This window comes from Myxocyprinus asiaticus, chromosome 28 (assembly GCF_019703515.2).
Source record: "Myxocyprinus asiaticus isolate MX2 ecotype Aquarium Trade chromosome 28, UBuf_Myxa_2, whole genome shotgun sequence".
In the NCBI taxonomy this organism is placed as follows: domain Eukaryota; kingdom Metazoa; phylum Chordata; class Actinopteri; order Cypriniformes; family Catostomidae; genus Myxocyprinus; species Myxocyprinus asiaticus.
The window spans coordinates 31,658,211-31,685,244 of record NC_059371.1 but is presented as its reverse complement, the minus strand read 5'-3'; the positions used below and the strand labels follow the sequence as shown (position 1 = coordinate 31,685,244).

Below are 27,034 nucleotides of genomic sequence, written 5' to 3'. Positions count from 1 at the left end.
TTTAGGATGCATCAAAATAATCCACATGACTCCAGTCGACAAATAAAGTTCTTCTGAACGCAAACGATTGATTATTTTTAGAAACAAGACAATACTTATATACTTTTTAACTACAAATGTTCGTTTCCAGGAGTCAGGAAGTACGTCGTTTTTTAAAAAATTTTAATATTGTTTTAAAATTGTTTTGGACTGTTTTGGTTTGTGACTGGCACAAGTTTCTCTTGTAAACAATGACGTCTGGTGACAGTCAAACACCTGCTAAGCTAACAGGATCTTTGCAGATTTGTTTCCTTATACGTCATCTTCCGAGCATCTGGCAATGGAATGCTTTTATGGTCGGAGATCGGAGATATCAAGTAGGAATATCCCACATCCGACTTGAATGGAACGCAACATTATTTGAAGGGGGGCGTAGCTTGTAGTAGTCCTGCAGGACGCAGACAGACCCTTCTCGATGCAAGAGGTGTGACAATTACACATTTCACCTTTAAAGACCTCATGAAATCAAAATTGAACTTTTCTGGCTTTTAGTCCATGTCTTTTATATCTTTGAAGCACCCTATCTGCTAGTGTATTTCTAAAAGTTGACAAAATGTACTTTTAGCTGAAATATACTATATTTATATATTTAAATTTACAGCTTTTCTCTTCCCACCCCAAACTTACTCTTCTGGGGAAACAGACCAAATATACTGATGACTCATCTTGTACTACACAAATTTTTGTCCAATCAAACGCTCTCTCGAATGAGAATGTCCCTCCTACTAATAACATTTGAAACCAACTAGAATGTTGCAAATCATGTTAATGATGAGTTCATGTGATGTAAATAAAGCCAATTGGCTATTTAAAAAAAAAAAAAAAAGATACAAGCCTTTCAATGTATATTGCGCAAACTCCATTTCAATTTACATCAACACAGGAAAGAAAACTGTGTTTGTCAAAAAATTCCATGGGGTCTTTAAATGGAGCAGGCTGTCTTCCTGGCTTTGCTTCTTTGTTTCTGCATGTCCTTTTGTATTTGTTTTTGTGAATGGATGTTTCATTTGAGCTCTCTGTCCCTCACACAAGCCCTCTATAATCTTCTGTTGTTTTTCCCGTTTCCTTCTTCTATTTTCCCTCTCTCTCTCTCACCATCATCCTATCTTCCTTTTCATCACCCATCTCATCTAAGTTATTTTCTTTCAGTCTTTTGCTCTCCTTCTTACCAGGGGTGAGCAGAATAATGGAGAGGGTGACCAGGGACATGACCCCCAGTATAACCACCAAGGCGATTCCAATTCCCTTCCAATTCCGAGGTGGTCCTCCCGTGCTGCCCAAATCCTGCTCAAAAAGACAAGAGAAAAGTACCTGTATTAATGCACACAAAGGAATTTCGTTCTCTCTCCTTGACATACACATACTCTCCCACTGCTGAGGGGGAATATATTAGTGCTGCCTCATTTCCAGCGCCTCAGAGCAGGGATTTCATGTGAGACCTGTGTATCAGTGCGGCGAGCCTCCGGGGGAGAATGAAAGGGCTTCACGCTGACAGGAATCTGTGTCATTTTGACTGATCCTTCTTAAAACCAGCTAGAAAAAATTTGAAAAATGAGAAGCTAATTGCATCCCATATTTCTGTCTTAATTTCCGCTGAATGGTGCCTCATTTCACCTGTAGCAGCTCTAATGGGGCTTATGTGCAATAAAGTGTGTGATTCTCCTGTGTGGGGGCAAGGTTCCAGTTCCAGAAACATACTCTACACAAATACAACCTCAATTCCGAAAAAGTTGGGACAGTATAGAAAAAATGCTAATAAAATCAAAAAGGAGTGATTTGTAAATTATATTAACCCTTTGCTATATTGAAAGCACTACAACTACACATTATATGACGTTTTTTCCTTGTGAATTTCATTTTGATTTTTATTTTTATTTTTTTTATGTACAGTCATTTCAAATCAGATGATTGCAACACACTCCAAAAACTTTGAGAGAGGGGCAATTTAAGACTAATAACAAATTGAAGAGTTGAAATAACAAGGTGGTGTAAAACAGGAGTTGTTAAACAGGTGATGCAATCGTGTCATAGTATATAGGGAGCCTCCAAAAACAGCCTTGTCCTTCAAGAGCAAGAATCATTTGAGACTTGTCAATTTGCCAACAGATGCTTCAGCAAATAATCCAGCACTTTGAGAACAATGTTCCCCAAAGACAAATTGGAAGGATTTTGGGCATTTCACCCTCTACAGTGCACAATATAGTTAAAAGATTCAAGGAATCTGGTCAAACCTCAGTGTGTAAAGGGAAAAACTTGCATGATCTCTGATCCCTCAGATGTCACTGTCTTAAAAAACGACATTCATCTGTAATGGATATCATGAACATGGGCTTGGGATAACTTTAGTAAACCTTTGTTAGTCAACACCATTCGCCACTGCATCCACAGATGCAAGTTAAGACTTTACAATGCAAAGCAGAAGCCCTACATCAACACTGTCCAGAAGCGCTGCTGACTTCTCTGGGCTTGGTCTCATCTTAGATGGAAAGTAAAACAGTGGAACTGAGTCCACATTTAAAAAGTTTTTGAAAAACAAATTCGTCGTGTTATCCGGGTCAAAGAGGAAAAGGGCAATCCAAGCTGTTATTAGCATCAGGTCCAAAAAACAGTGTCTGTATGGGCCAGGGGTGTGTCAGTGCCCATGGCATGGGTAACTCGCACATCTGTGAGAACACCATGAATGCCGACAGATATGTACAAATATTGGAGCAACATATACTGCAATCCAGCACCATCTTTTCCAGGGATGTCCCTGCATTTTTCAGCAGGACAACTTCAAACCACATACTGCTTGGATTTCAAGTGCATGGCTGGCTAAGCAGAGAGTGTGGGCGCTAGATTGGTCTGCCTGCAGTCCTGACCTGTCTCCAATTGAGAATGTGTGGCACATTATGAATCACACCATATGGCAATGAAGACCCCGTACAATTGTTCAGCTAAAGACCTACATAATGGATGATTGGGGAAAATTTCCACTTTCTAAACTTAACAAACTTGTGTCTTCAGTGCCCAAATGCTTAATAAGTGTTATCAGAAGAAATGGTGATGTTTCACAGTGGTAAACACTCGACTGTCCCAACTTTTTTGGAGCATGTTGCAATCATCTGATTTGAAATTACTGTACATTTTCTAAAATCTATAAAATTCACAAGGAAAAACATCATATAATGTGTAGTTGTAGTGCTTTCAATCTAGCTAATGGTTAATATAACTGACAAATCACTCCTTTTTGTTTTTATTAGCATTTTTCATGCTGTCCCAACTTTTTCAGAATTGGAGTTGTACACAAACACGCATGCTTGCAGATCATTGCAAATGCTTTTTTCCCACTGTACATTCATAGCTTACGTTATTGTGTTACTATTGCAGTAACAACCTTCAGTTCTCAAGGGGGCGATAGAGTTACCTTCGTATGCAATTAAACCAGAAGTGATATTATTTTGGTAACTAGCTACAAACATGTTGATGTGACAGTTTAACTTGAACTAATTTACTCAGCAAGATACTCAGAAGAACAGTTGTTGACCTAAAAGAGAAAACCGATGTAGTGCAAACTCTTCAGCACCCCTTGTGGAATGCTGAGAATGCAATAAGCACTTGCATTGTGTTATAAATTGCATTCTGAAATATTTCAGAATACAATGTAGCTACTCTGCTGAAAAGACCAGCATTGCTGGTCACCAGCATTTCTGAATGGAAATAAAGATGCAATGAAAGTAAATGGTGACTGGGGCTAATACCAAACCAGCATAAACCAGTCTGGTCCAGAATGAAAATTCAAGCTGGTCTAAACTGGTCTTTTCAGCATGGTTAAAGCATTTGCACATTTTTAGAGTGTAATGTTCTTCTTAAAACAGTCATGCTGAGCAAGAATCCTTGTATGAAGCAGGTCTATTAGATGTTTTTTAGCTCCCAGAATGCCTGAAGCCTGGAGAAAAAAGCTGTAACACTGCAGTTGACAGGCAGGTAGGGACGGTTATAAGACCATCAATCATAATCAAGAACAATAAACAGTCACTTCAAGGCTAGTGGAAATTACTACTGGTGGCAGAGGGAGGACCGTAGTGCATGTGTTTACTCATTGGTTGTGTAGGGCTTTACTGGTTGTTTAGATCAGTGTTACTATCAGAAATAATTAATAATTATTTATTTAGTTATTAATTAATATTTAAATTAATTAATTGAATCTAACTCATTAAAACCTCATATGGGGCTCCAGTAAATGTAGTGCGCTACGTTTAGGAGCGGGTTTGGTTATTAGCAATAATTAATAATTATCAAAGATAATTATTAATTATTAAAATCAATAGAACATTGATGAGAATCAATGTTAGCTTTTTTAATCCTTTAAATCAACAATTATCAAAGATAATCACTAATCATTAACATCGATAAAACATTAATTAAAATTAACACTAGCTTATTGAACATTCAAATTCAACAATCATCAAAGATAATTATCAATTATCAAAAATCAATAGAATATTAATAAGGATTAACATTGATGGGGCACCACCCTGAAATCAGGGACTAATAACCAGATAGTATAACAGTCTCAATATTAGATTGTTTTCTTAGGAAAATCGACATCCAAAGAATATCGATTTTCGGGGAGGAAAAAAACAATGAATGAAGGCTTGAATCCGAGCACTGACATCCCGTCAGCACGACACAGGTGTATACAAAACAAACCAAAACACTTCTCTTTGTAATATAACAAAGTTTATTTATGCAGTAATATCAATTAATAATTAATACAATGCAGTCAATAAACTTCCGACTTACAACTACAAACTAAACAGTGATATGATTAGATATGGAAACTAAAATAAACCTATAACACATAAGGTGTGTGTGTGAGAGTGGCGGACGTGACTCTCATGGAGAGTATGTCACGCGAGACTTCCGGCCAGGGAATATGGCCGCGAATGTGGGCGGAGAGAAACCAGTCAATGGTAGCTTAGGGACAAAGCTGAGCTTTATCACGAAGCTATCTACTAGACAAAAATGTGTGCCAGAATGTTAGTGAGGGGTCGCGCGCGCGTGTGTGTGTGTGTTTTGGTTAGTACGAGAGAGAGAGAGAGAGAAATAAGTGACGGCCCCAAAGCCGATTTCGCGATCGTGGGAGAGAAAGCGGCTGTTAGATTATCACTCAGAGACGCGGTGGACGGCTCGTAAACCTTCCCGCGTTCTTTGATTCTTTAATGGATAAACTCAGTTTGCCGGTCTCACCCGCGATGGCGGAAATGCACAACAGCCCAATGTGGTCGGACTACAATACAGCAAATCAAATTCGTGACAAATACCCTGAGTATTAATAATGAGCGGACATGGCAGTCCGTAAACTGTACAAGCAATAACCTTGATACACAAGAATAACACACTATAATATTCTATCTCTGCCCAGACGTAAACCTCTTACTTGAATCGCATGAGGATGCAGAATGTGTGTTCATCCGTCCTTTAATTCAGACTCGGTTCCTCAAGGCTTGGGTGATGACGGGAGGCCGTTTCCTCGCTCTGTCAGTGGGTGGTACGGCTGCTGCTTCTCGGTGGGCTGGCGGAGAAATCAGCGACGTTGACTTGATTGAAGAGGGAAGAGAAATCTTTAATCTCTTCACTTCTGCAGGCAAACGGATGAAGATGCGGATTGCTCGGCGGTCTCCTTCGGATCCGTTAGAGTGTTCGGTGGAACACAGAGTAATCTCAACTCGTCCAGCAAGATGGAGATTGTATGGCCACAGTTTCAAGTCGGATGTTACTTCCTTGTGCCACGAGGTTACACCTGAGGGCAGCGATGAGCTGCGTCTACACACGGTTGCTGGAAGCAAATCCCGGAAGCATTTCAGAGGTATTTCTACTCCTGATGATGTCATGGTTGAGGTGTGTTCTGTCGTGTGCCTCATCCAATAGGAGTTGAGAGTTCGATCCTTTAGTGAGCAAGGCTTCATGGGATTTGTAGTCTGTTTTGGACTCCCTTTGCTTGATTTTGGCGCAATTTTTATCAGTAAAATTTATGACTTGGTATGTGGGGGCTTGAGTTAGGTTTTACGACTGTGTTAGGCCTGCCTTTGTCTTCTATCTGGATTCATGAGGCCCAACATTTGTCCATCAAACTTAGACTTCATTATCTCTTTGTCATTTGTTTTTGCTCTTAAAGGGGGAAACTTAGCTCAAGTTGCCCCTTCTTACATTCCCTTAGGGTTAGAAGGGGACGAAGAATCTGTGTTAATAAAGTGGGGCTATAAAACTCAAAATTCAACCAGCTGGCATCCTGGCAGTTTCTCTGACCTCAGCTCAACTGACCTCAACTTTTTCAGAACAGACTTCATAAAGATCACCCCAAGAGCAGACTGGCAGCCGAGACCAAATGTCACCTCCACACCTGACCTTGCACCTTTTGTGTACACCATTGCAGCAGGTCAACATGAAGTTACATGAATTGGTTAACATTAACCAATAGAACATGCAGTTTAGGTGATGTCAGCCGAAAAGGAAAGGCATTTCAGGGGCAGAACAAGTTGTTACATTTTCATTAAAGATTATAAAGACACAAATTTTTATGTTAATACCCTGGCAACCTCTCACAACATCCAAGCATGCAACTAAAATCTAGTTATTTTTTGCAATTCCGTTTGATACCGCTAGTGGTGAAGTAATTGTTTGCAGCAACTTTAATAATAAAGTACTGAAAATTGAAAAAAAATTAATGATAAGTCATAACAATAGTACAAGAAGTTGAAATCGTAAAAAATTTTACAAATTGGACTGTACAAAAAAGTTTAGCCTAAACCCTTTACCCAACCCCTAAACCTAACCATGATTTTAACAGCCAAATAACTTTTGTGTACCACAGAAGAAATACATTTTTGGGTGTGGAACGAAATGAGTGAAGCATATTAGAGGTTCTTGACACACATCAGTCATTTGTATTGCATAAATATTGAATAAGTTACCATATTTGTTCACAGATGTTTCCTTTCTTCTTTTTTTTATTTTATCTCCTTTTCTCCCAATTTCAATGCCCAATTCTGCTGCTTAGTTGATCCTCGTGGTGGCACGGTTACTCACCTGAATCTGGGTGGCGGAGGACAAGTCTCAGTTGCCTCTGTTTCTGAGATAGTCAGTCCATGCATCTTACCATGTGGCTCGTTGTGCATGACACCGTGGAGACTCACAGCATGGGAGGCTTATGCTACTCTCCGCGATCCACGCACCCCATTGAGAGCAAGAACCCCTAATCGCGACCATGAGGAGGTTACCCGGGCCAATTTGGTTGCTTAGGAGACCTGGCTGGAGTCACTCAGCATACCCTGGATTCGAACTCGCGACTCCAGGGTGGTAGTCAGTGTCAGTCCTCACTGAGCTACCCAGGCCCCTTTGATGTTTCCTTTCTTAAAATAAAGTGTTGGATAGGAAGCTTGCTAACATTTTGTACTTGTATTATATCGATTTGAAATTCTGTTTGTTGATTAGTTGGTCTCTATGGGAATAAAAGTCTTACCTTTTCAAATGTTGGAGGGTGGCTTTATGCTCCAATTTAACCCCTGGTTGATAGGAACCTACTGAGTACAGAACAACCACTTCTGATTATTGGACAAGCAGACATAGTTATTGCTGAACTCTTAAAAGCCAAATATTGGCTGATTATAGGTCTATCACTACACTGGAATCTTAGAATGGGATTTCATCTTCCCCAGTGTGTGTAAAACAAACAATTGCGATATTCCCTCATCTCTGATGTTGCCTTCTCCCTCAAAACATAGTGCTCTTAATTGGGAGTGTAGTTTCTTTTCAGAGCCTGTGGGACCTATGGAAGCCAAGCTGACGAGGCTTATTCAGAGAGAGGACTGGGCTCTCAGCCCGTAATGAGAGAGACGCCTTTGAAATGAAACAGTCTCTGTCTTGTAATCAACAGCTTGAACAAATTACATTAATTGTGTTGTTGTGGCTGCCACTGTATCCTTTATAATAGGCTACCCCATGGAAAGAGAGGGTCCCAGAGGAAAATTTTAATTGCTCAGAGATTGCTCATTCATGGCCCAGGTGACTTCTCAATTACATGTCATCTAAGTATCAACTTTATCCCAGATGCTTCTCCAAAAATTCTTTAGGAGTAATTGAAATAGAAAACAAAGAGACAATTGTTAACAAACAGTAAGAGTATAGAGCTATAAAATGAATGTAGATAGCATATATAATTTTGTTTGTATATAATTACATTTGAAGATAAATATTAGGGCTGGGAACTGCCACAGACCTCCTGATGCCAATTCGATAAGTATTGCGATTCTGTAAGTATTGCGATTTGATGTTTTGATATATTTAGTTGTGTTAACTCCTTTTTCTCAGAATGAAATGACCACTGAAGAACAGTTGTGTCTGAAATGACATTTGTTTCACCTTGTAATACAGAATTTGCAGGTAGGGATGTGCAAAACTACCAATTTAAAACTACTAATCGACCAGTCGGTGCATTGTCTGAGCTATTAGTTGACTAGTCAGTGTTAAGGAACCCATGTATAATTAGGCTGCATTATATGTCCACGTTAACTAATCAGATGTGTTTCATAAGGACACATGGCTGCTAAGCACAGCCATTTAACAGGATAACTAACAGATATTCAACAATTAAACAGACTAAATAACTATAAATTCTTATCCCACAAAACTACCAAAGTAAAAAAAGTACAGCATAACACGAAAAGCTCCAATTCAGAGCGGCACAAAACCGCTTATGCGCATCCCAGACACTAAATGATGTGCTTCAATGCGTTTTTGCGCATCCAGAAAAAGACGACGCACTTCAAGTAACCGGAGAGCTTGAAGTCACATGCCGATTGACTTCGCATTCAAAAGTGCACAACTGTTAGATTATAAATATTGCGTGGGTACGACATGTAGTTCACGGCATCCAACAGTTTGTTAAGCCTTTTTTCAGCTAAACTATTTATTAAAGCAATGTCAGACAGAATTTGCAGAATGATTCTTGACAAATACTCTCCACAGTACCACACAAATAAACCTGTTAACAAGCGGCGCTTTGATGGCTGCAACAGCAGCGCATTAAATGACTGAACGTAAAGACTTAAAATAAAAGAAACTTCTCAGAGAGAAAACCTGTTTGTGTTGAACTCTGCACAAATATAGCTTCCTGTATTCATCTATCAATCACTGTATAAGCATTAAGCTAAACGTGTATTTTTTTTTTTATCAAAATAGTTTTTTCATCAGGGAGACGATTTTAAAATTGTTTGTCTCAAGAATAGCGATTTGTAACAGAATCATTTTTTCCCCCACCCCTAATAGAGATATTGAGATATTCCAAGGAAAAAATATGCAATGAAAGTGAATGGTGACTGAGGCTAACATTCTGCCTAACATCTCCTTTTGTGTTCAGTGGAAAAAAAGAAAGTCATACTGGTTTGGAACAGTATGTGTGTGAGTAAATGATGACAGAAATTAAATTTTTGGCTGAACTATTCCCTTAAGGAAACAACTAAAGCATAAGATTAAACAGTATTATAGGTCTCTGGAAACTGAATAGAGGCCAACTCCATTGTGATTCTTATCTTCCCACTGCAGGAGTAGAGATAGATTTATCAGACACTATCGGCAGCAGTTTTAATTGTGTGAAGCAGCTAGTAAGATCTATTAATAATGAGGCTTTGGCAAGAATCCACGCTGGCAACCTTTGAAGCTTTTTAAGTTATTTTGTTGTTTCACAACAATATACAGCATCCAAGAACTCTGAGACTCTAATTTGAGTTTCTGAAGCATTTTATTTAGGACACATGTCCAGAATTGCTCAATTTCTTTTGTATAAATTTGAAATGATCAACATAGTCTCATAGTCTAACTCATAATAATTTGTACAAGACGGCAAAATTGTAAGATATTGTACAACTTGGCTTGTACAAAAAGGACAATGACTTATTGCCATAGAGTCCAACCAGGTTTAGCTATCCTCCTATCCAACAACAACAATACATTTTAGCAAGCCTCCAATCCAGCATTTTATTGAAAATTTGGTTACTCATTCCATATACATTTATGCAATACAATAACTGATGTATGTGTATAACTTGTAACACACTTCCATCATCTTGTTCCGATGTATTCATTCTTCCTTGGTACACAAAAGTCATTTTCCAACTAAAATCATGGTTAGGTTTAGGTTTGGGTTTAGCTGTTAAACTTCGGTTAAAAAATCATAATAACATCCAATAAGTCCATTGGTTCTAATAATTTTCTCTATGGCAGTAAAAGTTGAAAGTTTTTGTATGAGCAAACACGTACAATTTCTTACGATTTTGTCATCTTGTATTATTATTACGACTTGTCACGAGACCTGGTTGTTTAAATCCCAGGTTTTCAACGTGGTCTCAGACATTTGAACCCCACTGTTATGTCGCCCATCAGCCTCCTTGCTCTCTAGACATCAGCTTTGGTTAATGAAAAACCCATTTTGGTTGACCACCACTTGAGACCTAATGATTAAAGCGATTCTGAGAGCTGTTGTGAAAAGAGAGCTGACAAATAGAGCCATGCTGAAAAGCTGACAGAACTTGGACTACAAAAACCTTGGCACAGGTATTGAAGTGACACATTTCGGGCCTAGCAGAGACTCAAGCAGACAGATTTCTCATTGTATTCTGCTCAAGCGCTTGGTTCAGAGAGCACTGCTTCTACAAAGCTGTCAGTCACATATATGGCGCCGCTCCTGCAATGCAGAAAGCAGGGCTTTGTGTGGGCGACAATCTCATCAAGGATGCTCCTGTGCTATAGGAAGGAGAGAAATGTGTCTGGTGATTTGGCAGTCGGTAATGTATATCACATTAGGAAAACCTTTGCATGCCATGCCTCAGGACTACCAGAGGAAATCAATACCAAGGGGGGTTCCAGTGGGAAATAATGAATATGACGACAGGGGAGCTAATGTAAGCGATGAATGTGTCTCATGTGAATATTCTTTGGTAGAATCCAAGAGATTCTTTTATAAGTGGTGCTAGCTACAGCAAGCATCCCTATAGAGTGCAAAAGTTGGCTTCCAGAAGTAAAAATACCATTCAATTTTAACTAGAGACATTGATTTTTTTAACGATAACTTATAAACCATTCAACACACCTACCAGGAGCTCCACGTTTGTTAAGTGAGGATTTATGTTTCTGCAGAAGCAACAAGTCAGTGTCATTTCAATTTCATTAAAAATAAAACATGTTAAGGCCAATTCCTGGTGAAAAAACTACAATATCGAGAATCCCGAAGAGAGATCCACCAATCAGAGACCTCGTAAGAAACAGGAACTGTGCCAAAGGAGCTCAGCAGCAACCACCTACTTCCATGAACCACTGCAAACCTAATTCAGTCTTCCTACAATCTTCCTCAAGCTACTTAAATATTTGTACATCTCTGAATATTTTGTAATAAACTTAAAATGTCTTGTTTTTATACTGTTAACTTTTTTATATACTTATATAGTTGTATATTGTACCATCATTAATTTGACTGCATCATTTGCAATGGAATTGAGAAAATTCCAAACACTAAGTATTAAATTCCGTAATTTAGCAAATGCATAGCAATGCCCTGGCAACCACCCACAACACCCTAGCACAGTGGTTCTAAACCTTTTTAACTTCGAGGTCCCCCTTTACCCAAGACAATATTTGGAGCCCCAGAAAGAGATCTCAAGTCTGTAAAATTAAGGCATGTTTTTACTGATGGCTGCCATTCCAGCTGGAAAACATTCAAGGATGCAACAGCACAATTTTTCACATCGCTCTCCAGGGATTCTGGTAGGTTGAGCAGCTTCCATGGGAAACGAGCAAGGGAACTTCTTAACTTCACAGTGTTTGGCTATGATTAGAAAACTAGAATAAATCACTTTGAGCTAAATCACAGTGCTAATGAGAAGCATCTGAGCTTTGCATAATTCTGGAACATATGGTGGAGCTCTGAAGTCAACCTGACTGTCAAAGCCCTGATTGCAAACAAATGACCTGCAATGATCCAGTAAACATCAACAATGACTGGTAAATGGCTGCACATCAAATTAATATTGATGAATTCATTACCAATCCACCATAACCACAGCATGTCTAATTGTGATGATTGATGCAACTGGTTCGATAGAGCCATAGCTGATTTCCATACAATTTGCCCCTAAATAGCTATTGATAAATGTGGACCATTAAATTGTTTAATTTCATTAAACGCACCTGAAATTGTTAGACAGATGACATCAATGTGATCACACTGGATGATGTTACATAACGATTGAGCATAAATGGTTTGTTTTGGCCAAGCAAAGCTGTTTCAATAAGCTGTTTCAAAGTGCATCCACCGACAGGATTTCTTTCTAATTTTATTTTATTTTTATTTATTTTTTGGTGGAAAAATTTCTCAAAAAACCCTCATTTAGACCACACTGATTACTGCCAGGAAATAATTGCTTTTTTTTTTTTTTTTTTTTTTTTTTTGTCTTTCATTTCACACACACTGAATTTGAAAACAGTTATAACTAAATTATGATTATGAAAGAAACAAAATTGCAAGTGAATGGAGATTTCTCTTTTGAAGCTCCAAAAATCACAGACAGTCTGCATAAACGTCATCCTTTCAACTCCAGTGGTTAAATTAATGTCTTCTAAAGCGACATGATCACTTTTGGTGCAAAAAAGATAAATATTTAAGTACTTATTTTAACTCTAAATCATGCTTCCGGACAGGAGTGGTATGCACGTCTGATGTAATTGCATTGGCATTTGAAATATGCAAGAATTGGCGCAAGTGCGTCACAGCCGGAAGAGCAGCACTGTTTACAAGTGAGAAGGAGGAATGCTGTACAGTAGCTTCGTTGGTTTTGGTTTAGATCTGTATTTATCTGTTTCTTTACTCACAATTGTGCGTTTGTGTGCTTATTCTGGATGTCTCAACCGAGTGCAGAACGTGAGACTACGTCAGTATCATGGCAACGTGAATACGTCACACGAGAGACCGCTTGGAATCCACTGTCTCGTGAAGCTTACCCTCACGTTGGATTATAGTTAAAAAGTACTTTAATATTTATATTTTTTCGCACCAAAAGTGACCGTATCACTTTAGAAGACATTAATTTAACCGCTGGAGTCGTATTGATGACGTTTATGTTAAAAGATAAATCTCCATTCACTTGCATTTTAAGGACCAACTGAGCTAAGATATTTTTCTATTTTTCTTCAAATGTGTTCTGGTAAAGAAAGAAAGTCATGCACACCTGGGATATCATGAGGGTGAGTAAATAATGAGAGAATTTTACATTTTTGGATGAACTATCCCTTTAATTATTCTGTTAAAACTTGTGCATTGTTTGAGTTCTTTAAATCATCCTTTTTACGGTCGTTTTACGGTTTTAGGCGTTACGTTGTCATTACAGTAACAAAGTTGTAAAATTTGACTTCACACAGAAAAGTTTAGTATGCAAATGTATCACGCAAAAATTATTTTAACATGCATATTGTTTGCGTCTTCAGGCTATACTTTTGAAAAAGTATTTTAACCTTTTCCCATTGGCCCGATTTAATTCCATCGTAAGTGTACCTCACTTTATCCCAGATTTTTGCTCTTTTTTTAATGAAAAGAGGGACAAGACTAAATTAATTTAGTGGAAATCAACATTATAACACAAATGCTGTCAACTGAGCTTAACTTGTATTGAACCTGGAATATTCCTTTAATGCTGCTTTGTTGGGTTGGTTGAGATGCTCAAACAGATCATTGTTTTGATAGCACCACAGAGCCAGTGTTTACACTTTTTGTTGGAATCAATGAAGCTGGCATAGAAGGTATTTTAACTTCGAAAAAATTAAACACTTCACCTATAATGGCACTGGAATCAAGATCAAACTGACTGAAATATATATTCTATTAAACTGAAAATTAATCAACTAAACAGGCCAACACCAATTTTATCAGACAGTGACCAGCCCTTGATTCGAGTTCTACACACTGGTGCCAAACATATGGTAATATCCATATGCTCAACTTCCGTGACATATTTTGACCCCAAAAACTATTCCAGGACATCAAGATACATGATGCAACCCTCTAGTGCAACTTTGTGACACCATCAATTGTAGTGCTACAAAATTTCTCCATATTGTACAAAATTTCTCCATATTATGTTATTCAAATTAACATTTATATATTTAATGATATATTATACATTTCAACAGTTTTTTAATGTTCCTTTTATGGTTTGTTAATGAGTTGTTATTGAGTGCTTCATCGTTAGCTATTTTTAAGTCTTCACTTAAATCATACTTTTATTCTTTATCTTTTGAAAATGTTTAAATGATAGATGTTTATTGATTGTGATTTTTATGTATATGCTGTTTTATTGTTTTTATTCTTGATATTTTCCTCTTTATTATTGTGTTTAATTTTCTATATTGTACAGCACTTTGGAACAACTTATGTGGTTTAAACGTGCTTTATAAATAAATGTTGATTGATTGATTGATATACAGTCAGTAATATTTGCTATGGCACTCTTTTAGATTGCTCCTACATGAGGTGTCACTGCCTGGATTGGAAGGATGTCATGGTATAAGGAGGTGGAGAGGAGGCACCTGCAAACCTTACATTACCCATCCACAGTGTGCTTGTGGATTCATAGTCCTGACAGTGCCAGCCGTGTGCAGTGTGTGCTCCCTCAGCAGTCAGGAAGTCTTACCGCCCTCCTTCACTTTTCAAACAGCCCACAGGTCCTCGCATTCACAAAGGACCTGGTGGATGGAGCCCCCGCAAGCCTGTCGAACTCTTTCGAGCTGAAGACAGGAAATCAACACTGAGATTGTGTACAGCATTCCACCCCAATGGGTGAATCATACTTGTCAAATATGAATAAACAATGATGACGGATTCATGAACTAATGTGAAATGAAACTCTCTGCAACACTTTATAACAGTATGTGACAAGGTTCTTTTAACTCTTTCAAGGAGGAAGAGGGAGACGGGTAACAACCCAACGTGCGTCTTTATTTCTCACACAAGCTTAAAGAATGCTTTTCAGCTTCAACACAATGACTACACACATGTTCACACTGCTGCATGCAACTCTCTTTCTCCTCCGGCGGTCTGGATCGCCCTTTAAATCACTCTATACTCTCACTGCAAACACAAAACAGCTGTTAGAAGTGATTTCCCACAGGTGCCAACCCTTACCGCACTCACTCTCTCGGCCTCGCTCTCCACAGATGTCGCTGGCCATGCCCCCATCACCACATACCACCACATTCCTCCCCCTCCACCATCTGGGACAGTCCCACTCCCAACCCCCTGTCCACTGGACTGGATCTGGTGCCCCCATTTAGTAAGACCAGTCAACGGGCCTTTTTAGTCTTAGGTCTCGGGCAGGCTGCAATCGTGGCAGTCTTATCAATTTGGGGCCGCACCTGTCCATGACTCAAGTGGAAGCCTAAATACCGTATTAAATACCACCCATTCAATTGCACACTTCTTAGGTTTTGCCATGAGTCCCACCTGTCCCAACGACTTGAGGACAGCCCTCAGATGCTGCAGGTGCCGCTGCCAATCATTACTGTAAATAATGATGTCATCCAGATAGGCAGCGGCATAAGAGGTGTGTGGTCTGAGGATTCCGTCCATGAGCCGCTGAAACGTAGCCGGGGCCCCAAACAAACCGAAAGGGAGGGTGACAAATTGGTGTAAGACGAACGGTGTGGAAAATGCCGTTTTTTCACAGGACATGGGAGTTAAGGGGATCTGCCAATATCCCTTTGTCAAATCCTGTGTCTAATAAAAGTGAACTGCGTCTAACCAAGCAGTTCATCAATCCAAGGCATCGGGTACGCATCAAACTTAGACACTGCATTGACTTTTCTATAATCCATACAGAACCGGACCGAGCCTTCACTCTTCGGAACCAACACCACCGGGCTGCCCAGTCACTGTGGGATTCTTCTATTGCCCCCATATCCAGCATGGCCTTTATTTCATCCTGAACCACTTTTTTATGTTCGGGTAATCGGTAGGGATGACTGCGTACCACTACCCCTGGGGTCGTTTCGATATGGTGCTCTATGAGATTCATACGACCGGGAAGAGGCGAGAACACGTCAGAGAATTCTCTTTGCAACCTGGCAAGCTCCGTGACTTGTGACAGGGAGCGGTGGTCTCCGCAAGTGACTGGGGTGACTTGATCGGTGGCTTTTAAGTTCACTTCCGGTCCAAGCTCCTCCCTCTCCGCAACCACCGTCGCCAACATCACGGGGACTGCTTCTCTCCATGGTTTTAAGAGACTGAGGTGGTAAATCTGATGTGCTCCACCTCTATCCATTCGTTAAACCTCATAATCGATTTCCCAGAATCGCAGTGTGACCTCAAAGGGTCCTTGCCACTTGTCGAATAATTTAGAGCTTGATGTGGGAAGTAATACAAGGACTTTATCTTCCAGTGCAAATTCGCAAAGCCGAGTACCCCTATTATACAGCCGGCTTTGACGTTCGTGAGCCTGGAGCAAATTCTCCTGTGTTAATTGCCCCAGTGTGTTGAGTTTTGCTCTCAGGTCAAGATTGCATTAAATTTCGCTTTTGCTGTTTGAAGGTCCCTCTTCCCAATTTTCCCAAGGGCAACATAAAATTCTCCTCCTTCTGGTTTTGGTGATTCACATTCTTCGATGCATATCGCCCCCTACTGGGCAGGGAGGAGGATTTATGATTAAAAATTACTTAAATATTGATCTGTTTCTCACCCACACTTATCATATCATGTCTAAACACATGGATTTAACCACTGGAGTCATATGGATTACTTTTATGTTCCCTTTATGTGGATTTTGGAGCTTCAACATTTTGGTACCCATTCACTTGCATTGTAAAGACCTACAGAGCTGAAATATTCTTCTAAAAATCTTCATTTGTGTTCTGCAGAAGAAAGAAAGTCATACACATCTTGGATGCCAGTAGGGTGAGTAAATCATGAGAATTTTCATTTTTGGGTGAACTAACCCTTTAACAATAGCGATAGCAAAAAACAATGTGTAAATACAAGATCCACAAAAAAAAAAAAAAAAAACATTAAAAGGCAGTTAGGTTTAGGGTTGGGGTTTGTGTTAGGGCGTATGGTTAATAATCAACCTCGTCTCATAATGAACATTACTATAATGACATTTTTGCAAACTGAATTTTACGTGCCAAATTCTACGTTTCGACCCAGTTTCCTGGTAAAACTCTAGAGGTGCTACAACAACTGTGCGTTTTATTCACCTTCACACAAATCACAAGTACAACAGCTGATTATGACTTAAAAACACTTATTTTTCACACTTTTACTCACACACTGCTGTTTTGATTTGAAAACACATTTACTATAATACATCATTTGAAAAACAATACATTTTAATGCTTGTATTACAGATTCACCTACATTTACACACTTATTCCAATGTGATTAGGACTTGCCATAGCTCACCTGAGAAGAGTGTTGGACTCTGAACTCTGGAGTACACGGTTTGAGACCAAAGCCGACACATGAGACGAGAGTGTCATAGAAGCAACATGGTTGCTTCAGAAAATATGCTTTTCATATTTCATTTTATTTTTTGGACACTATCAGTTGGTTTAGGCATTGGTTTAGAGTAAGGATGTCTCTGTTGTGTGTACCTTTCATTTGATTTTAGATCACTAATGGGTAGGTTTATGTTAAAGTTTTAGGTTAGGCAGGTACGTTTTACTCATTGAAACCTCCATCTAATATTCACCTTAAAAACCTCTTCTGATTATGACACCATTTCACTCGCTTTTAGCACCCACACTGGACATTTCTCTAGGAAACTGCAGCTAAATGTGTAATGAAGCATGTAATTTCGTTTTGCAAAAATGTAGCCACGGTTACGTAATGTTCATGAGACCAGAATGTTAATAAAATATAATTTACAACTAAAAACAACACATATGCGGCCATAGTCTGGGGGCAGTAGTTTGAATTTCTGTAAGAACAGACCGATTTCAACTGAAGAACTTTCAAATTCACAGTGAGATCAGTCTGGATTGGCTTGCTGGTTAAGGGACTTTCTTTCTTTTTTTTTTTTTTGGCCAATGGCAGACGAATGGCAATTCCAGTTGGGATCACTAGTGGCACAGAAATTACACACTTCATGAGTAACTCAGTACGCTGTACTTTCACTGACATGAATACTAATGCAAAGTGTGCCCGAACTCTCATTAGACAATTAAATGATTTACAGAACTTCAAGCGGGCACTGTACTGCGCGGCATGTCTCTTCATTTTGTCTTCACTGTGGTAATGAGAGGAAGCTAATTCCAACAAATCATTCTGATAAATGTCACAGCTCACAAATTGTCTGACTAATCACTGCAATTCAAACACAAACCACTGAATACAAATATAAACAGGCTTGAGATTCTAGAATGTAGTCTGAGGTTACTGAAAACTCTGTGGGTGGATTTCAGTAGTGCACTCATTTACAATGGCTTGCAAATCATAGCACTCTTTGGGTGAGTGGTTTTCTTCTCACGGCACTGACCTTTCACTCACTCACTTTCTTCCTCTCTTCTACATTGTCTTTCTGTCTCTTTCTTCCTCAATCTCTTTCTTCTTCTTTACCTGATCTTTTCTAATGAAAAGAGCCCACCCCCAAGTCTCTACGATGTTCTGGTTCCAATAAACCTCAGGTCACTCCTTCACTGTAAGTCTTTGGGATCCCATTCTTCCACTCTCAGAATATTTTTTTTTACTGTTTCACTGGGGTGGTACCCATTTTTTGGGCGCATATTTGGACCCTTAAGGAGAAAAAAGCATACCTGCTTTTTGTTCCCAGTAGATCCAAATAAATGTACCTTTAAAGGTACACAATAGGTCCTTAGGGTACAAGTATGTACCCAAAATGAGTTTTTTAACTTATATTTTAACTAGAGGTACAGAAAATAATAATTAATTTATCACACATATACAGTGAAATTCTTTTTTTCACATATCCCAGCTAAGCTGGGGTCAGAGTGCAGGGTCAGCCATGATACAGCACCCCTGGAGCAGAGAGGGTCAAGGGCCTTGCTCAAGGGCCCAACAGTGGCATCTTGGCAGTGCTGGGGCTTGAACCCCTGACCTTCTGATTAGTAACCCAGAGCCTTAACTGCTGAGCCACCACTGCCTTGAAGGTCCCCTTGAGGTGTACTACCACCCCAGTCATGGCAGTTGTACCTTAAACGGTACCATTTTCTAGAGTGTTCAATGTAATTCAATCTTTATGTCAACTAGACATAAATTCTCCATAAGGTAAGATCACTTAGAAATGCAATAGCACACTTCTCTTCAACAAGTCACATAATTTATCATTCATGTCTGTGCAATGTGAAATATGTGTCAAATTTCAATACTTAGAGTTAGAGGTTTGTTCAAATCTCTAGCTCTGAAGATTGTGCAACAGTAATAGTGATGCTTGGCTTAGCAAAAACCACCAATAGTAGAAGGACCCTGCAATTCAAGGTTAATTTTTCCTAATTCTCAACTGTATGATTTGGTTTGCCTTAGTGGCAACTGCTAGTACTATTGAGAAAAACAAAATATCCTTTATTCTATACGGGTGTACCTTGAAAGCCCAACACGAAAAAGCCAAACCTTTGATGAATACAAAGTGCATCAGCTTCACTTACAAGGTTTGGGGATGAATCATTTACAGCTGTCACTGTCAGGCACAACTTTATAAGAAATACGAGTCACATTTAATTGGTCTTTGGCTGGATTTATGACAATAAAACAGTACACCTTTCAAGTTCTCTGGAATAATCACAACATATTAGATGCTTTATTGAAAATCTTTCAGGCACACAGAAAGCACTTTCAATCATGATCAGTTCAGGGGTCTCTGTCAGGATGTGCTTAGAATATCTGCATAAAGTGCATAGCACGAAGTCAGCTAAACACATGATGTTACATGGTAATGAGATGCATTGGTTTTACTGAGGCTTAGGTTCCAAAACTTTTACCATCAGAAAGCAAATCTGCATTTCAACTAAAAAGCATCTGACACATAAGAGGCGCTTGCTGCAGTCATATATGGGGTTCCTGTAGCTCGACTGGTAGAACATGGCACTTGTGACACCAGGGTCATGGGTTTAATTACCAGGGAACACATAAGCTGATAAAAACAAATGTATACCTTGAATGCACTGTATGTCATTTTGGATAAAGGCATCTGCCAAATACATAAATGTAATCCTTTCAATACGTTAAAACAGACAGAACTCATCAACGTCACATAATTTTCCAGCCTGATCTTATGAAAATTACATGACTGTGGTGATATTTTTACAAAATTATATGTAAGTGGTGCTAAAAGCAAGTAAAATTTTCTCCAAAACAGGTAAGATTTCTAAGGGTTAATACTCTTCAGAGTTTTAAATCAGCAAAACCTACCTACCTACCCTAAACCTTAGCCTAAACCTAAACCTAACCGATAGTGTCATAAAAAGCAAATTTGAGATGTAAAGTTTTTAAGGTGAATGTTCTAGTGAGTTTTAAAACAACAAAATCTGCCTCCCTACACTTAAATGCAATTGCTGAAGCAACCACTTCATTTTGTGGTACTTCCATGACACTTTAAGCTCCCACCTCAAGTCGTGTGCTCATTCCTACGCATCACAAGTGCAACGCTCTATCAGTTTGAAAATGCTTGCAAATGTAGTTGGTTAACTAATGCAAACGTCTGTGCTAAAAGTGTTTAGATGTCATAATGTGACATCTGTGACATGATGTGACAGCATTGTGAGGAACAGGGTAAAAAGTAAGCATTTATGAAATGATAATTTGCCGTTTTACTCGTGATTTGTGTGAAAGGGAATAAAAGTCGTTGTTGTAGTGCCTGTAGTGTTCATTTCACCAGGAAAGTGCCATGTAAAAATAATTTAGCAAAAAATCTAGGCAAAATTTGATTCTATGAGACAAGGATGTAATTTCCTGGTCTGCAAAGAACCCTAGATAGGGTGATGAACTAGGATCCCAGAATAAGGGTATTTGGCAAAGACTGAAAAGAAGCTGGTATTCCTGTAACCCAAGTGATATCTCACTCCAATGCAAATTCAGGGGTTTGATTCCCAGGAGCACATGCACGAACAAATGCACACTGTGAATGCGTGCAAGTTGCTTTGGATAAAAGGGTCTGCCAAATGAATAAATGTAAATGTAAAGAAGATGGACCACCCAAACTAGTATTAAAGCAGAACTGCACTGACTAATCTCCAGACAACACAGTCTGTTCGATCCAGAACCTCCTGAATGTGGAAACAACAAATGCTTTCAGTGAAAAAGCTCCCCAAGAACACAGCAGAAGGAAAGGCTGGAAAGGTTACAGTGTAGTTCCAGGCAATGACACAAAGTAGCGTTACATAATTAATGAGCTTCCTGCACATTCTCTATCTCGTTAAAATTTCTTGTGGGTGACAAAGCGTTTGGTTTCTCAGGCAACCTTCCACCTGTCAATAATCGTAGGTAACAAGTAAAAGATACAGTTCTAAATATCACTTTTTCATTTCTCAACATGGATTATGGGATTTCTGATGAACAGCACCAGGATGGAAAAATGCACTTTATTACAGAGACGTTTTTTAATATAATTTGATGGACTAGATTTTACATCTAAAGAAATGGTGGAGTGGTGCTTGCACATAAAAATGTTGCCTCCACAGTGAGTACATTTACATTCAAACCACAAAATCCAACAATACAAAAAAAAAAACCAAAAAAACAAAAGGGTACATGACATGTATGATACTTGCGCACATTGGATAATCCGGTAAGAATGGCGGTAGTGTTTACATGCAATGCGATATTTAGGTAATGGGCAAAAATCTAGCTTATGTGTGTCGATTGTTTTTGCTTAAACCATTTATGACCTTACCGTTTAGGGCGTTTTACAAACCAACAACACATGTTGCACAAGTTACATGCCGAAGCTGAATATTTAGTGTTAGGGATTTAAACAAACCCCCAACATTATTTGAACAATGCAAACACCACATCATTGAACTACAGGTGCATCTCAATAAATTAGAATGTCGTGGAAAAGTTCATTTATTTCAGTAATTCAACTCAAATTGTGAAACTCGTGTATTAAATAAATTCAATACACACAGACTGAGGTAGTTTAAGTCTTTGGTTCTTTTAATTGTGATGATTTTGGCTCATATTTAACAAAAACCCACCAATTCACTATCTCAAAAAATTAGAATACATCATAAGACCAATAAAAAAAACATTTTTAGTGACTTGTTGGCCTTCTGGAAAGTATGTTCATTTACTGTATATGTACTCAATACTTGGTAGGGGCTCCTTTTGCTTTAATTACTGCCTCAATTCGGCGTGGCATGGAGGTGATCAGTTTGTGGCACTGCTGAGGTGGTATGGAAGCCTAGGTTTCTTTGACAGTGGCCTTCAGCTCATCTGCATTTTTTGGTCTCTTGTTTCTCATTTTCCTCTTGACAATACCCCATAGATTCTCTATGGGGTTCAGGTCTGGTGAGTTTGCTGGCCAGTCAAGCACACCAACACCATGGTCATTTAACCAACTTTTGGTGCTTTTGGCAGTGTGGGCAGGTGCCAAATCCAGCTGGAAAGTGAAATCAGCATCTTTAAAAAGCTGGTCAGCAGAAGGAAGCATGAAGCGCTCCAAAATTTCTTGGTAAACGGGTGCAGTGACTTTGGTTTTCAAAAAACACAATGGACCAACACCAGCAGATGACATTGCACCCCAAATCATCACAGACTATGGAAACTTAACACTGGACTTCAAGCAACTTGGGCTATGAGCTTCTCCACCCTTCCTCCAGACTCTAGGACCTTGGTTTCCAAATGAAATACAAAACTTGCTCTCATCTGAAAAGAGGACTTTGGAACACTGGGCAACAGTCCAGTTCTTCTTCTCCTTAGCCCAGGTAAGACGCCTCTGACGTTGTCTGTGGTTCAGGAGTGGCTTAACAAGAGGAATACGACAACTGTAGCCAAATTCCTTGACATGTCTGTGTGTGGTGGCTCTTGATGCCTTGACCCCAGCCTCAGTCCATTCCTTGTGAAGTTCACCCAAATTCTTGAATCGATTTTGCTTGACAATCATAAGGCTGCGGTTCTCTTGGTTGGTTGTGCATCTTTTTCTTCCACACTTTTTCCTTCCACTCAACTTTCTGTTAACATGCTTGGATACAGCACTCTGTGAACAGCCAGCTTCTTTGGCAATGAATGTTTGTGGCTTACCCTCCTTGTGAAGGGTGTCAATGATTGTCTTCTGGATAACTGTCAGATTAGCAGTCTTCCCCATGATTGTGTAGCCTAGTGAACCAAACTGAGAGACCATTTTGAAGGCTTAGGAAACCTTTGCAGGTGTTTTGAGTTGATTAGCTGATTGGCATGTCACCATATTCTAATTTTTTGAGATAGTGAATTGGTGGGTTTTTGTTAAATGTGAGCCAAAATCATCACAATTAAAAGAACCAAAGACTTAAACTACTTCAGTCTGTGTGCACTGAATTTATTTAATACACGAGTTTCACAATTTGAGTTGAATTACTGAAATAAATGAACTTTTCCACGACATTCTAATTTATTGAGATGCACCTGCAAATGCTGCTCAAACCGTTATAGCCAGAGTTTGGAAAATACACTGAAAAAGCATTGTAACTGTTGGTCAAATTCTTCAAAATTACACTGTAATATTTAATGTATATCCAGATGTGTTTTGATAAAGCACCATGACATAGAGAAAAATGTACAATATATACAGTATTGGACGATCTTGACTCTGAAACTACACGTGCATGCTATAACTAACATATGCATGTGCATGCTTTTACATACTGTATGCATGCACGTGGCTTTTGGCTGTGGCTTTGATCAGTATGTTTTTGACTAACTGGGCAACAATGAGAAGAATATAATCAGAGATGTCAGAAAAAACTGCACGCATTATCAACATAATTTCTCTGTTGTTCTATGTAACTTACTGCAAATTTCCCTCTAAAGCAAAATGTACAGGCTTCCTTCACATACAGCCAACAGGCTCAATCTAACACAATGGATCTGACAGATCTCTAGAGCTTTTCCTGCTGAGGTCAGCAAGTGTATCTGACAAGAGGTGAGAGTCAATTCACGCCTTCCCATCTTGTCGATAAAACACCTCTGTGGATTCCTTTACACGCTGATTATTTCCTGTCATTAAACATTTAGATTGGAAACTGACAGCTTTAAGTAAAAACACTAAGGGAATCAAAAACAGAGTGTGAAAAATTCAAGCCTTTAAATAAATTAACCCCTGTCTGTCAGCACACACTTTTAGAGTTCAATGATATCTGCACACTCCGAGCATTGAAATTCATGCAGTAGTTATTTGAGAAATAAATTACAGAATGGTACAGAATATTACTTTTGTAATGTGAGCGGGGAATACAATACAAGAGAAACTAATTACACTGGGTGTTCCCTATCTATGGGAAACAGAGCTGTGAGCACAATCCCGCCCACTTTATAGGCATGGGTAACATGATGTATTATAGTGAAGACACTGATTACTAAAAGAAATTGCTTTACATTTTTTTCATCCTGTTATCTTTCTTTTTCATTTATCACAAGCTTGGCATTGAGTATTGACAGTTATGTTGTGTGCAGTTTAGACCTGTGCACCTAACCTACACTGTTTCTTATTTTTGTACCCCTTTTTACTCTTAAACACAAATACACAAACAACAATTTCATTTTGTCTTGGTGACACTTCTGAGGTGTCAGCAGTTCTCGGGTTAAGAGAGCCGTTCATTGAAATCAGTGAAAGCAGGTAGTTCTTAGTTCACCCAAAAATGAAAATTCTCTCATTATTTACTCACTGTCATGAAATCCCAGGTGTGTATGACTTTTTTTCTTCACCAGAACACATTTAAAAAAAATATAAAATAAATAAATATATATATATATATATATATATATATATATATATATATATATATATATATATATATCTTAGCTCAGTAGGCCCTTAAAATGCAGGTGAATGGCGATTTCTCTTTTGAAGCTCCAAAAATCACAGACAGTCTGCATATACATCATCCATATGACTCCAGCAGTTAAATTAATGTCTTCTAAAGCGACATGATCACTTTTAGTGCAAAAAAAAAAAGATCAATATTAAAGTACTTTTTAACTATAATCCAACGTAAGCTTCACAAGATGGGGTCCAAGCGGTCTCTCGTGTGATGTATTCGCGTTGCCATCACACCGAAATAATCTCACTCGGTTGAGACATCCAGGATGAGCACACAAACGCACCATTGTGAGTAAAGAAACAGATAATAACAGATTTAAACCAGAACCAACCAAGCTACTGTACAGCATTCCTCCTTCTCACTTGTAAACAGCACTGCTCTGCTGGCTGTGACACACGTGCATCAGTTCTGATTTATGATTTACAGCAAAAAAAGTACTTAAATGTTTATCTTTTCACACCAAAAGCGATCGTGTCCCTTTAGAAGACATTCATTTAACAGCTGGTGTCATTTGGATGAGGTTTATGCAGACTGTCTGTGATTTTTGGAGCTTCAAAAGAGAAATCTCCATTCACTTTCATTTTAAGGACCTACTGAGCTGAGTTATTTTTCTATTTTTCTTCAAATGTGTTCTGGTGAAGAAACAAAGTCATACACACCGGGGATATCATGAGGGTGAGTAAATAATGAGATCATTTTCATTTTTGGATGAACTATCCATTTAATGGCCGTGGCACGAGCCGCAGTACACAGTATGCAAATCAGGCAGAGACTACAAATGAAGGAGGGTGATTTGATTATGTTTCAGTTAAAGATGCATCATATAAGTCATCTGCGAGCATATAGAGGAGACTCTCAGTTCATGCACGCTCCCTACACTTTAACGTCCCTTTTTATTAGAAAAAGCTCTCGCAACATCAAACGTTATAGAAATGTGAATGCAATTCCTTAGATTTATAAAGCAAAAGAGTTTATCATCCATATCAGTAGGTAAATTCCTATGCAAACACGTACCAGTCATAATACTGTAATATGCTTGTGCCCTGCATGAAACTTCTGACAATCCCCAGAATATTGCCAAAACACGATCAACGGGGACCAACCCAAATTAGATAAACAGATCTTTCGGAAAAGCCCTCGCTAGAAAGCACTGCAGTACATTGAGTAAAACTGGTGTAATGGAGCAAAACAGATATGAGGTGATACAGTCTTCTGAATGAATGAAAAACCATGCAGAATTAATGTCAGCAACACCTGTGCTGAAAACGCGCGTATTGTATGGCACCTTGACGGTTAAATGAGTTGAACATACGTTTGTATAGTTTAAAAACATGAAATGAAAGAGAAAAGTGGTCGCGTGCGCGTCTTAATATTCTGTTCCAACACATGCACGCGCTGCTTTGCTGCGGCTCTAGTTCATACAGATGTGTAAAAAAGCACCAACGAAAGCTGTTTTTCGCTTTTCCGTCAGTCTGTATTTTGTCTTTGCTTATGCAAAGCAGAAAATAGAGAGAGAGAAAAAAACAAGCTGTTTAATTTCGCTTACCAGCTCTGTTGTCATGTTCTGTTGTGTGGTGGCAATCATGTTGGCAGCGTCCAGAAATTACGTCCCAAATTCAGCACGGATATCTGCTGCAGTTGACTGCTCCTTCAGCAGTTAAAAGCGTTGTTTTAGTTGGTGCTGCAACTCTATACACCCCACTGGCAGATCATTTCAGGATGGTGTAAAGTTGGCCATCTCTCTCTCTCTCATACACACACACACACACACACACACACACACACAGATCCAGGGTACAAGCCTCTTGACCAACTGGAAAATTCATTAAGACAACACGCAGCCTCTTCTTGCTTTGCCTCCTTTTCTAATTGAAATGTGTCTGAGGCGTCAGTCAGAATTTACAAGCTTGATTAATAGCGGGCTGAAGTGTTCTCTAGTTAGATAGATAGA

The 27,034-nt window shown here is 38.9% G+C and overlaps 1 protein-coding gene across 3 annotated transcripts in view; it reads right to left on the bottom strand.

Annotated features, from left to right (window-relative positions):
* The window catches only part of LOC127419297 (inactive dipeptidyl peptidase 10-like), a 64,209-nt gene extending 37,441 nt beyond the window's left edge, over positions 1-26,768 (bottom strand). For 2 of the 3 annotated variants that reach the window (XM_051660596.1, XM_051660599.1), the window contains exons 1-2: positions 26,630-26,768; positions 1,209-1,326 (exon numbers count right to left, since the gene is read on the bottom strand). In XM_051660596.1, coding sequence (XP_051516556.1) covers positions 1,209-1,326; positions 26,630-26,668 — 157 coding nt within the window. In that variant the 5' untranslated portion in view covers positions 26,669-26,768. The remainder of the gene's footprint in view (positions 1-1,208; positions 1,327-26,629) is intronic. The other variant, XM_051660598.1, reaches the window with a different exon arrangement.
* Positions 26,769-27,034: the final 266 nt, after the last annotated feature.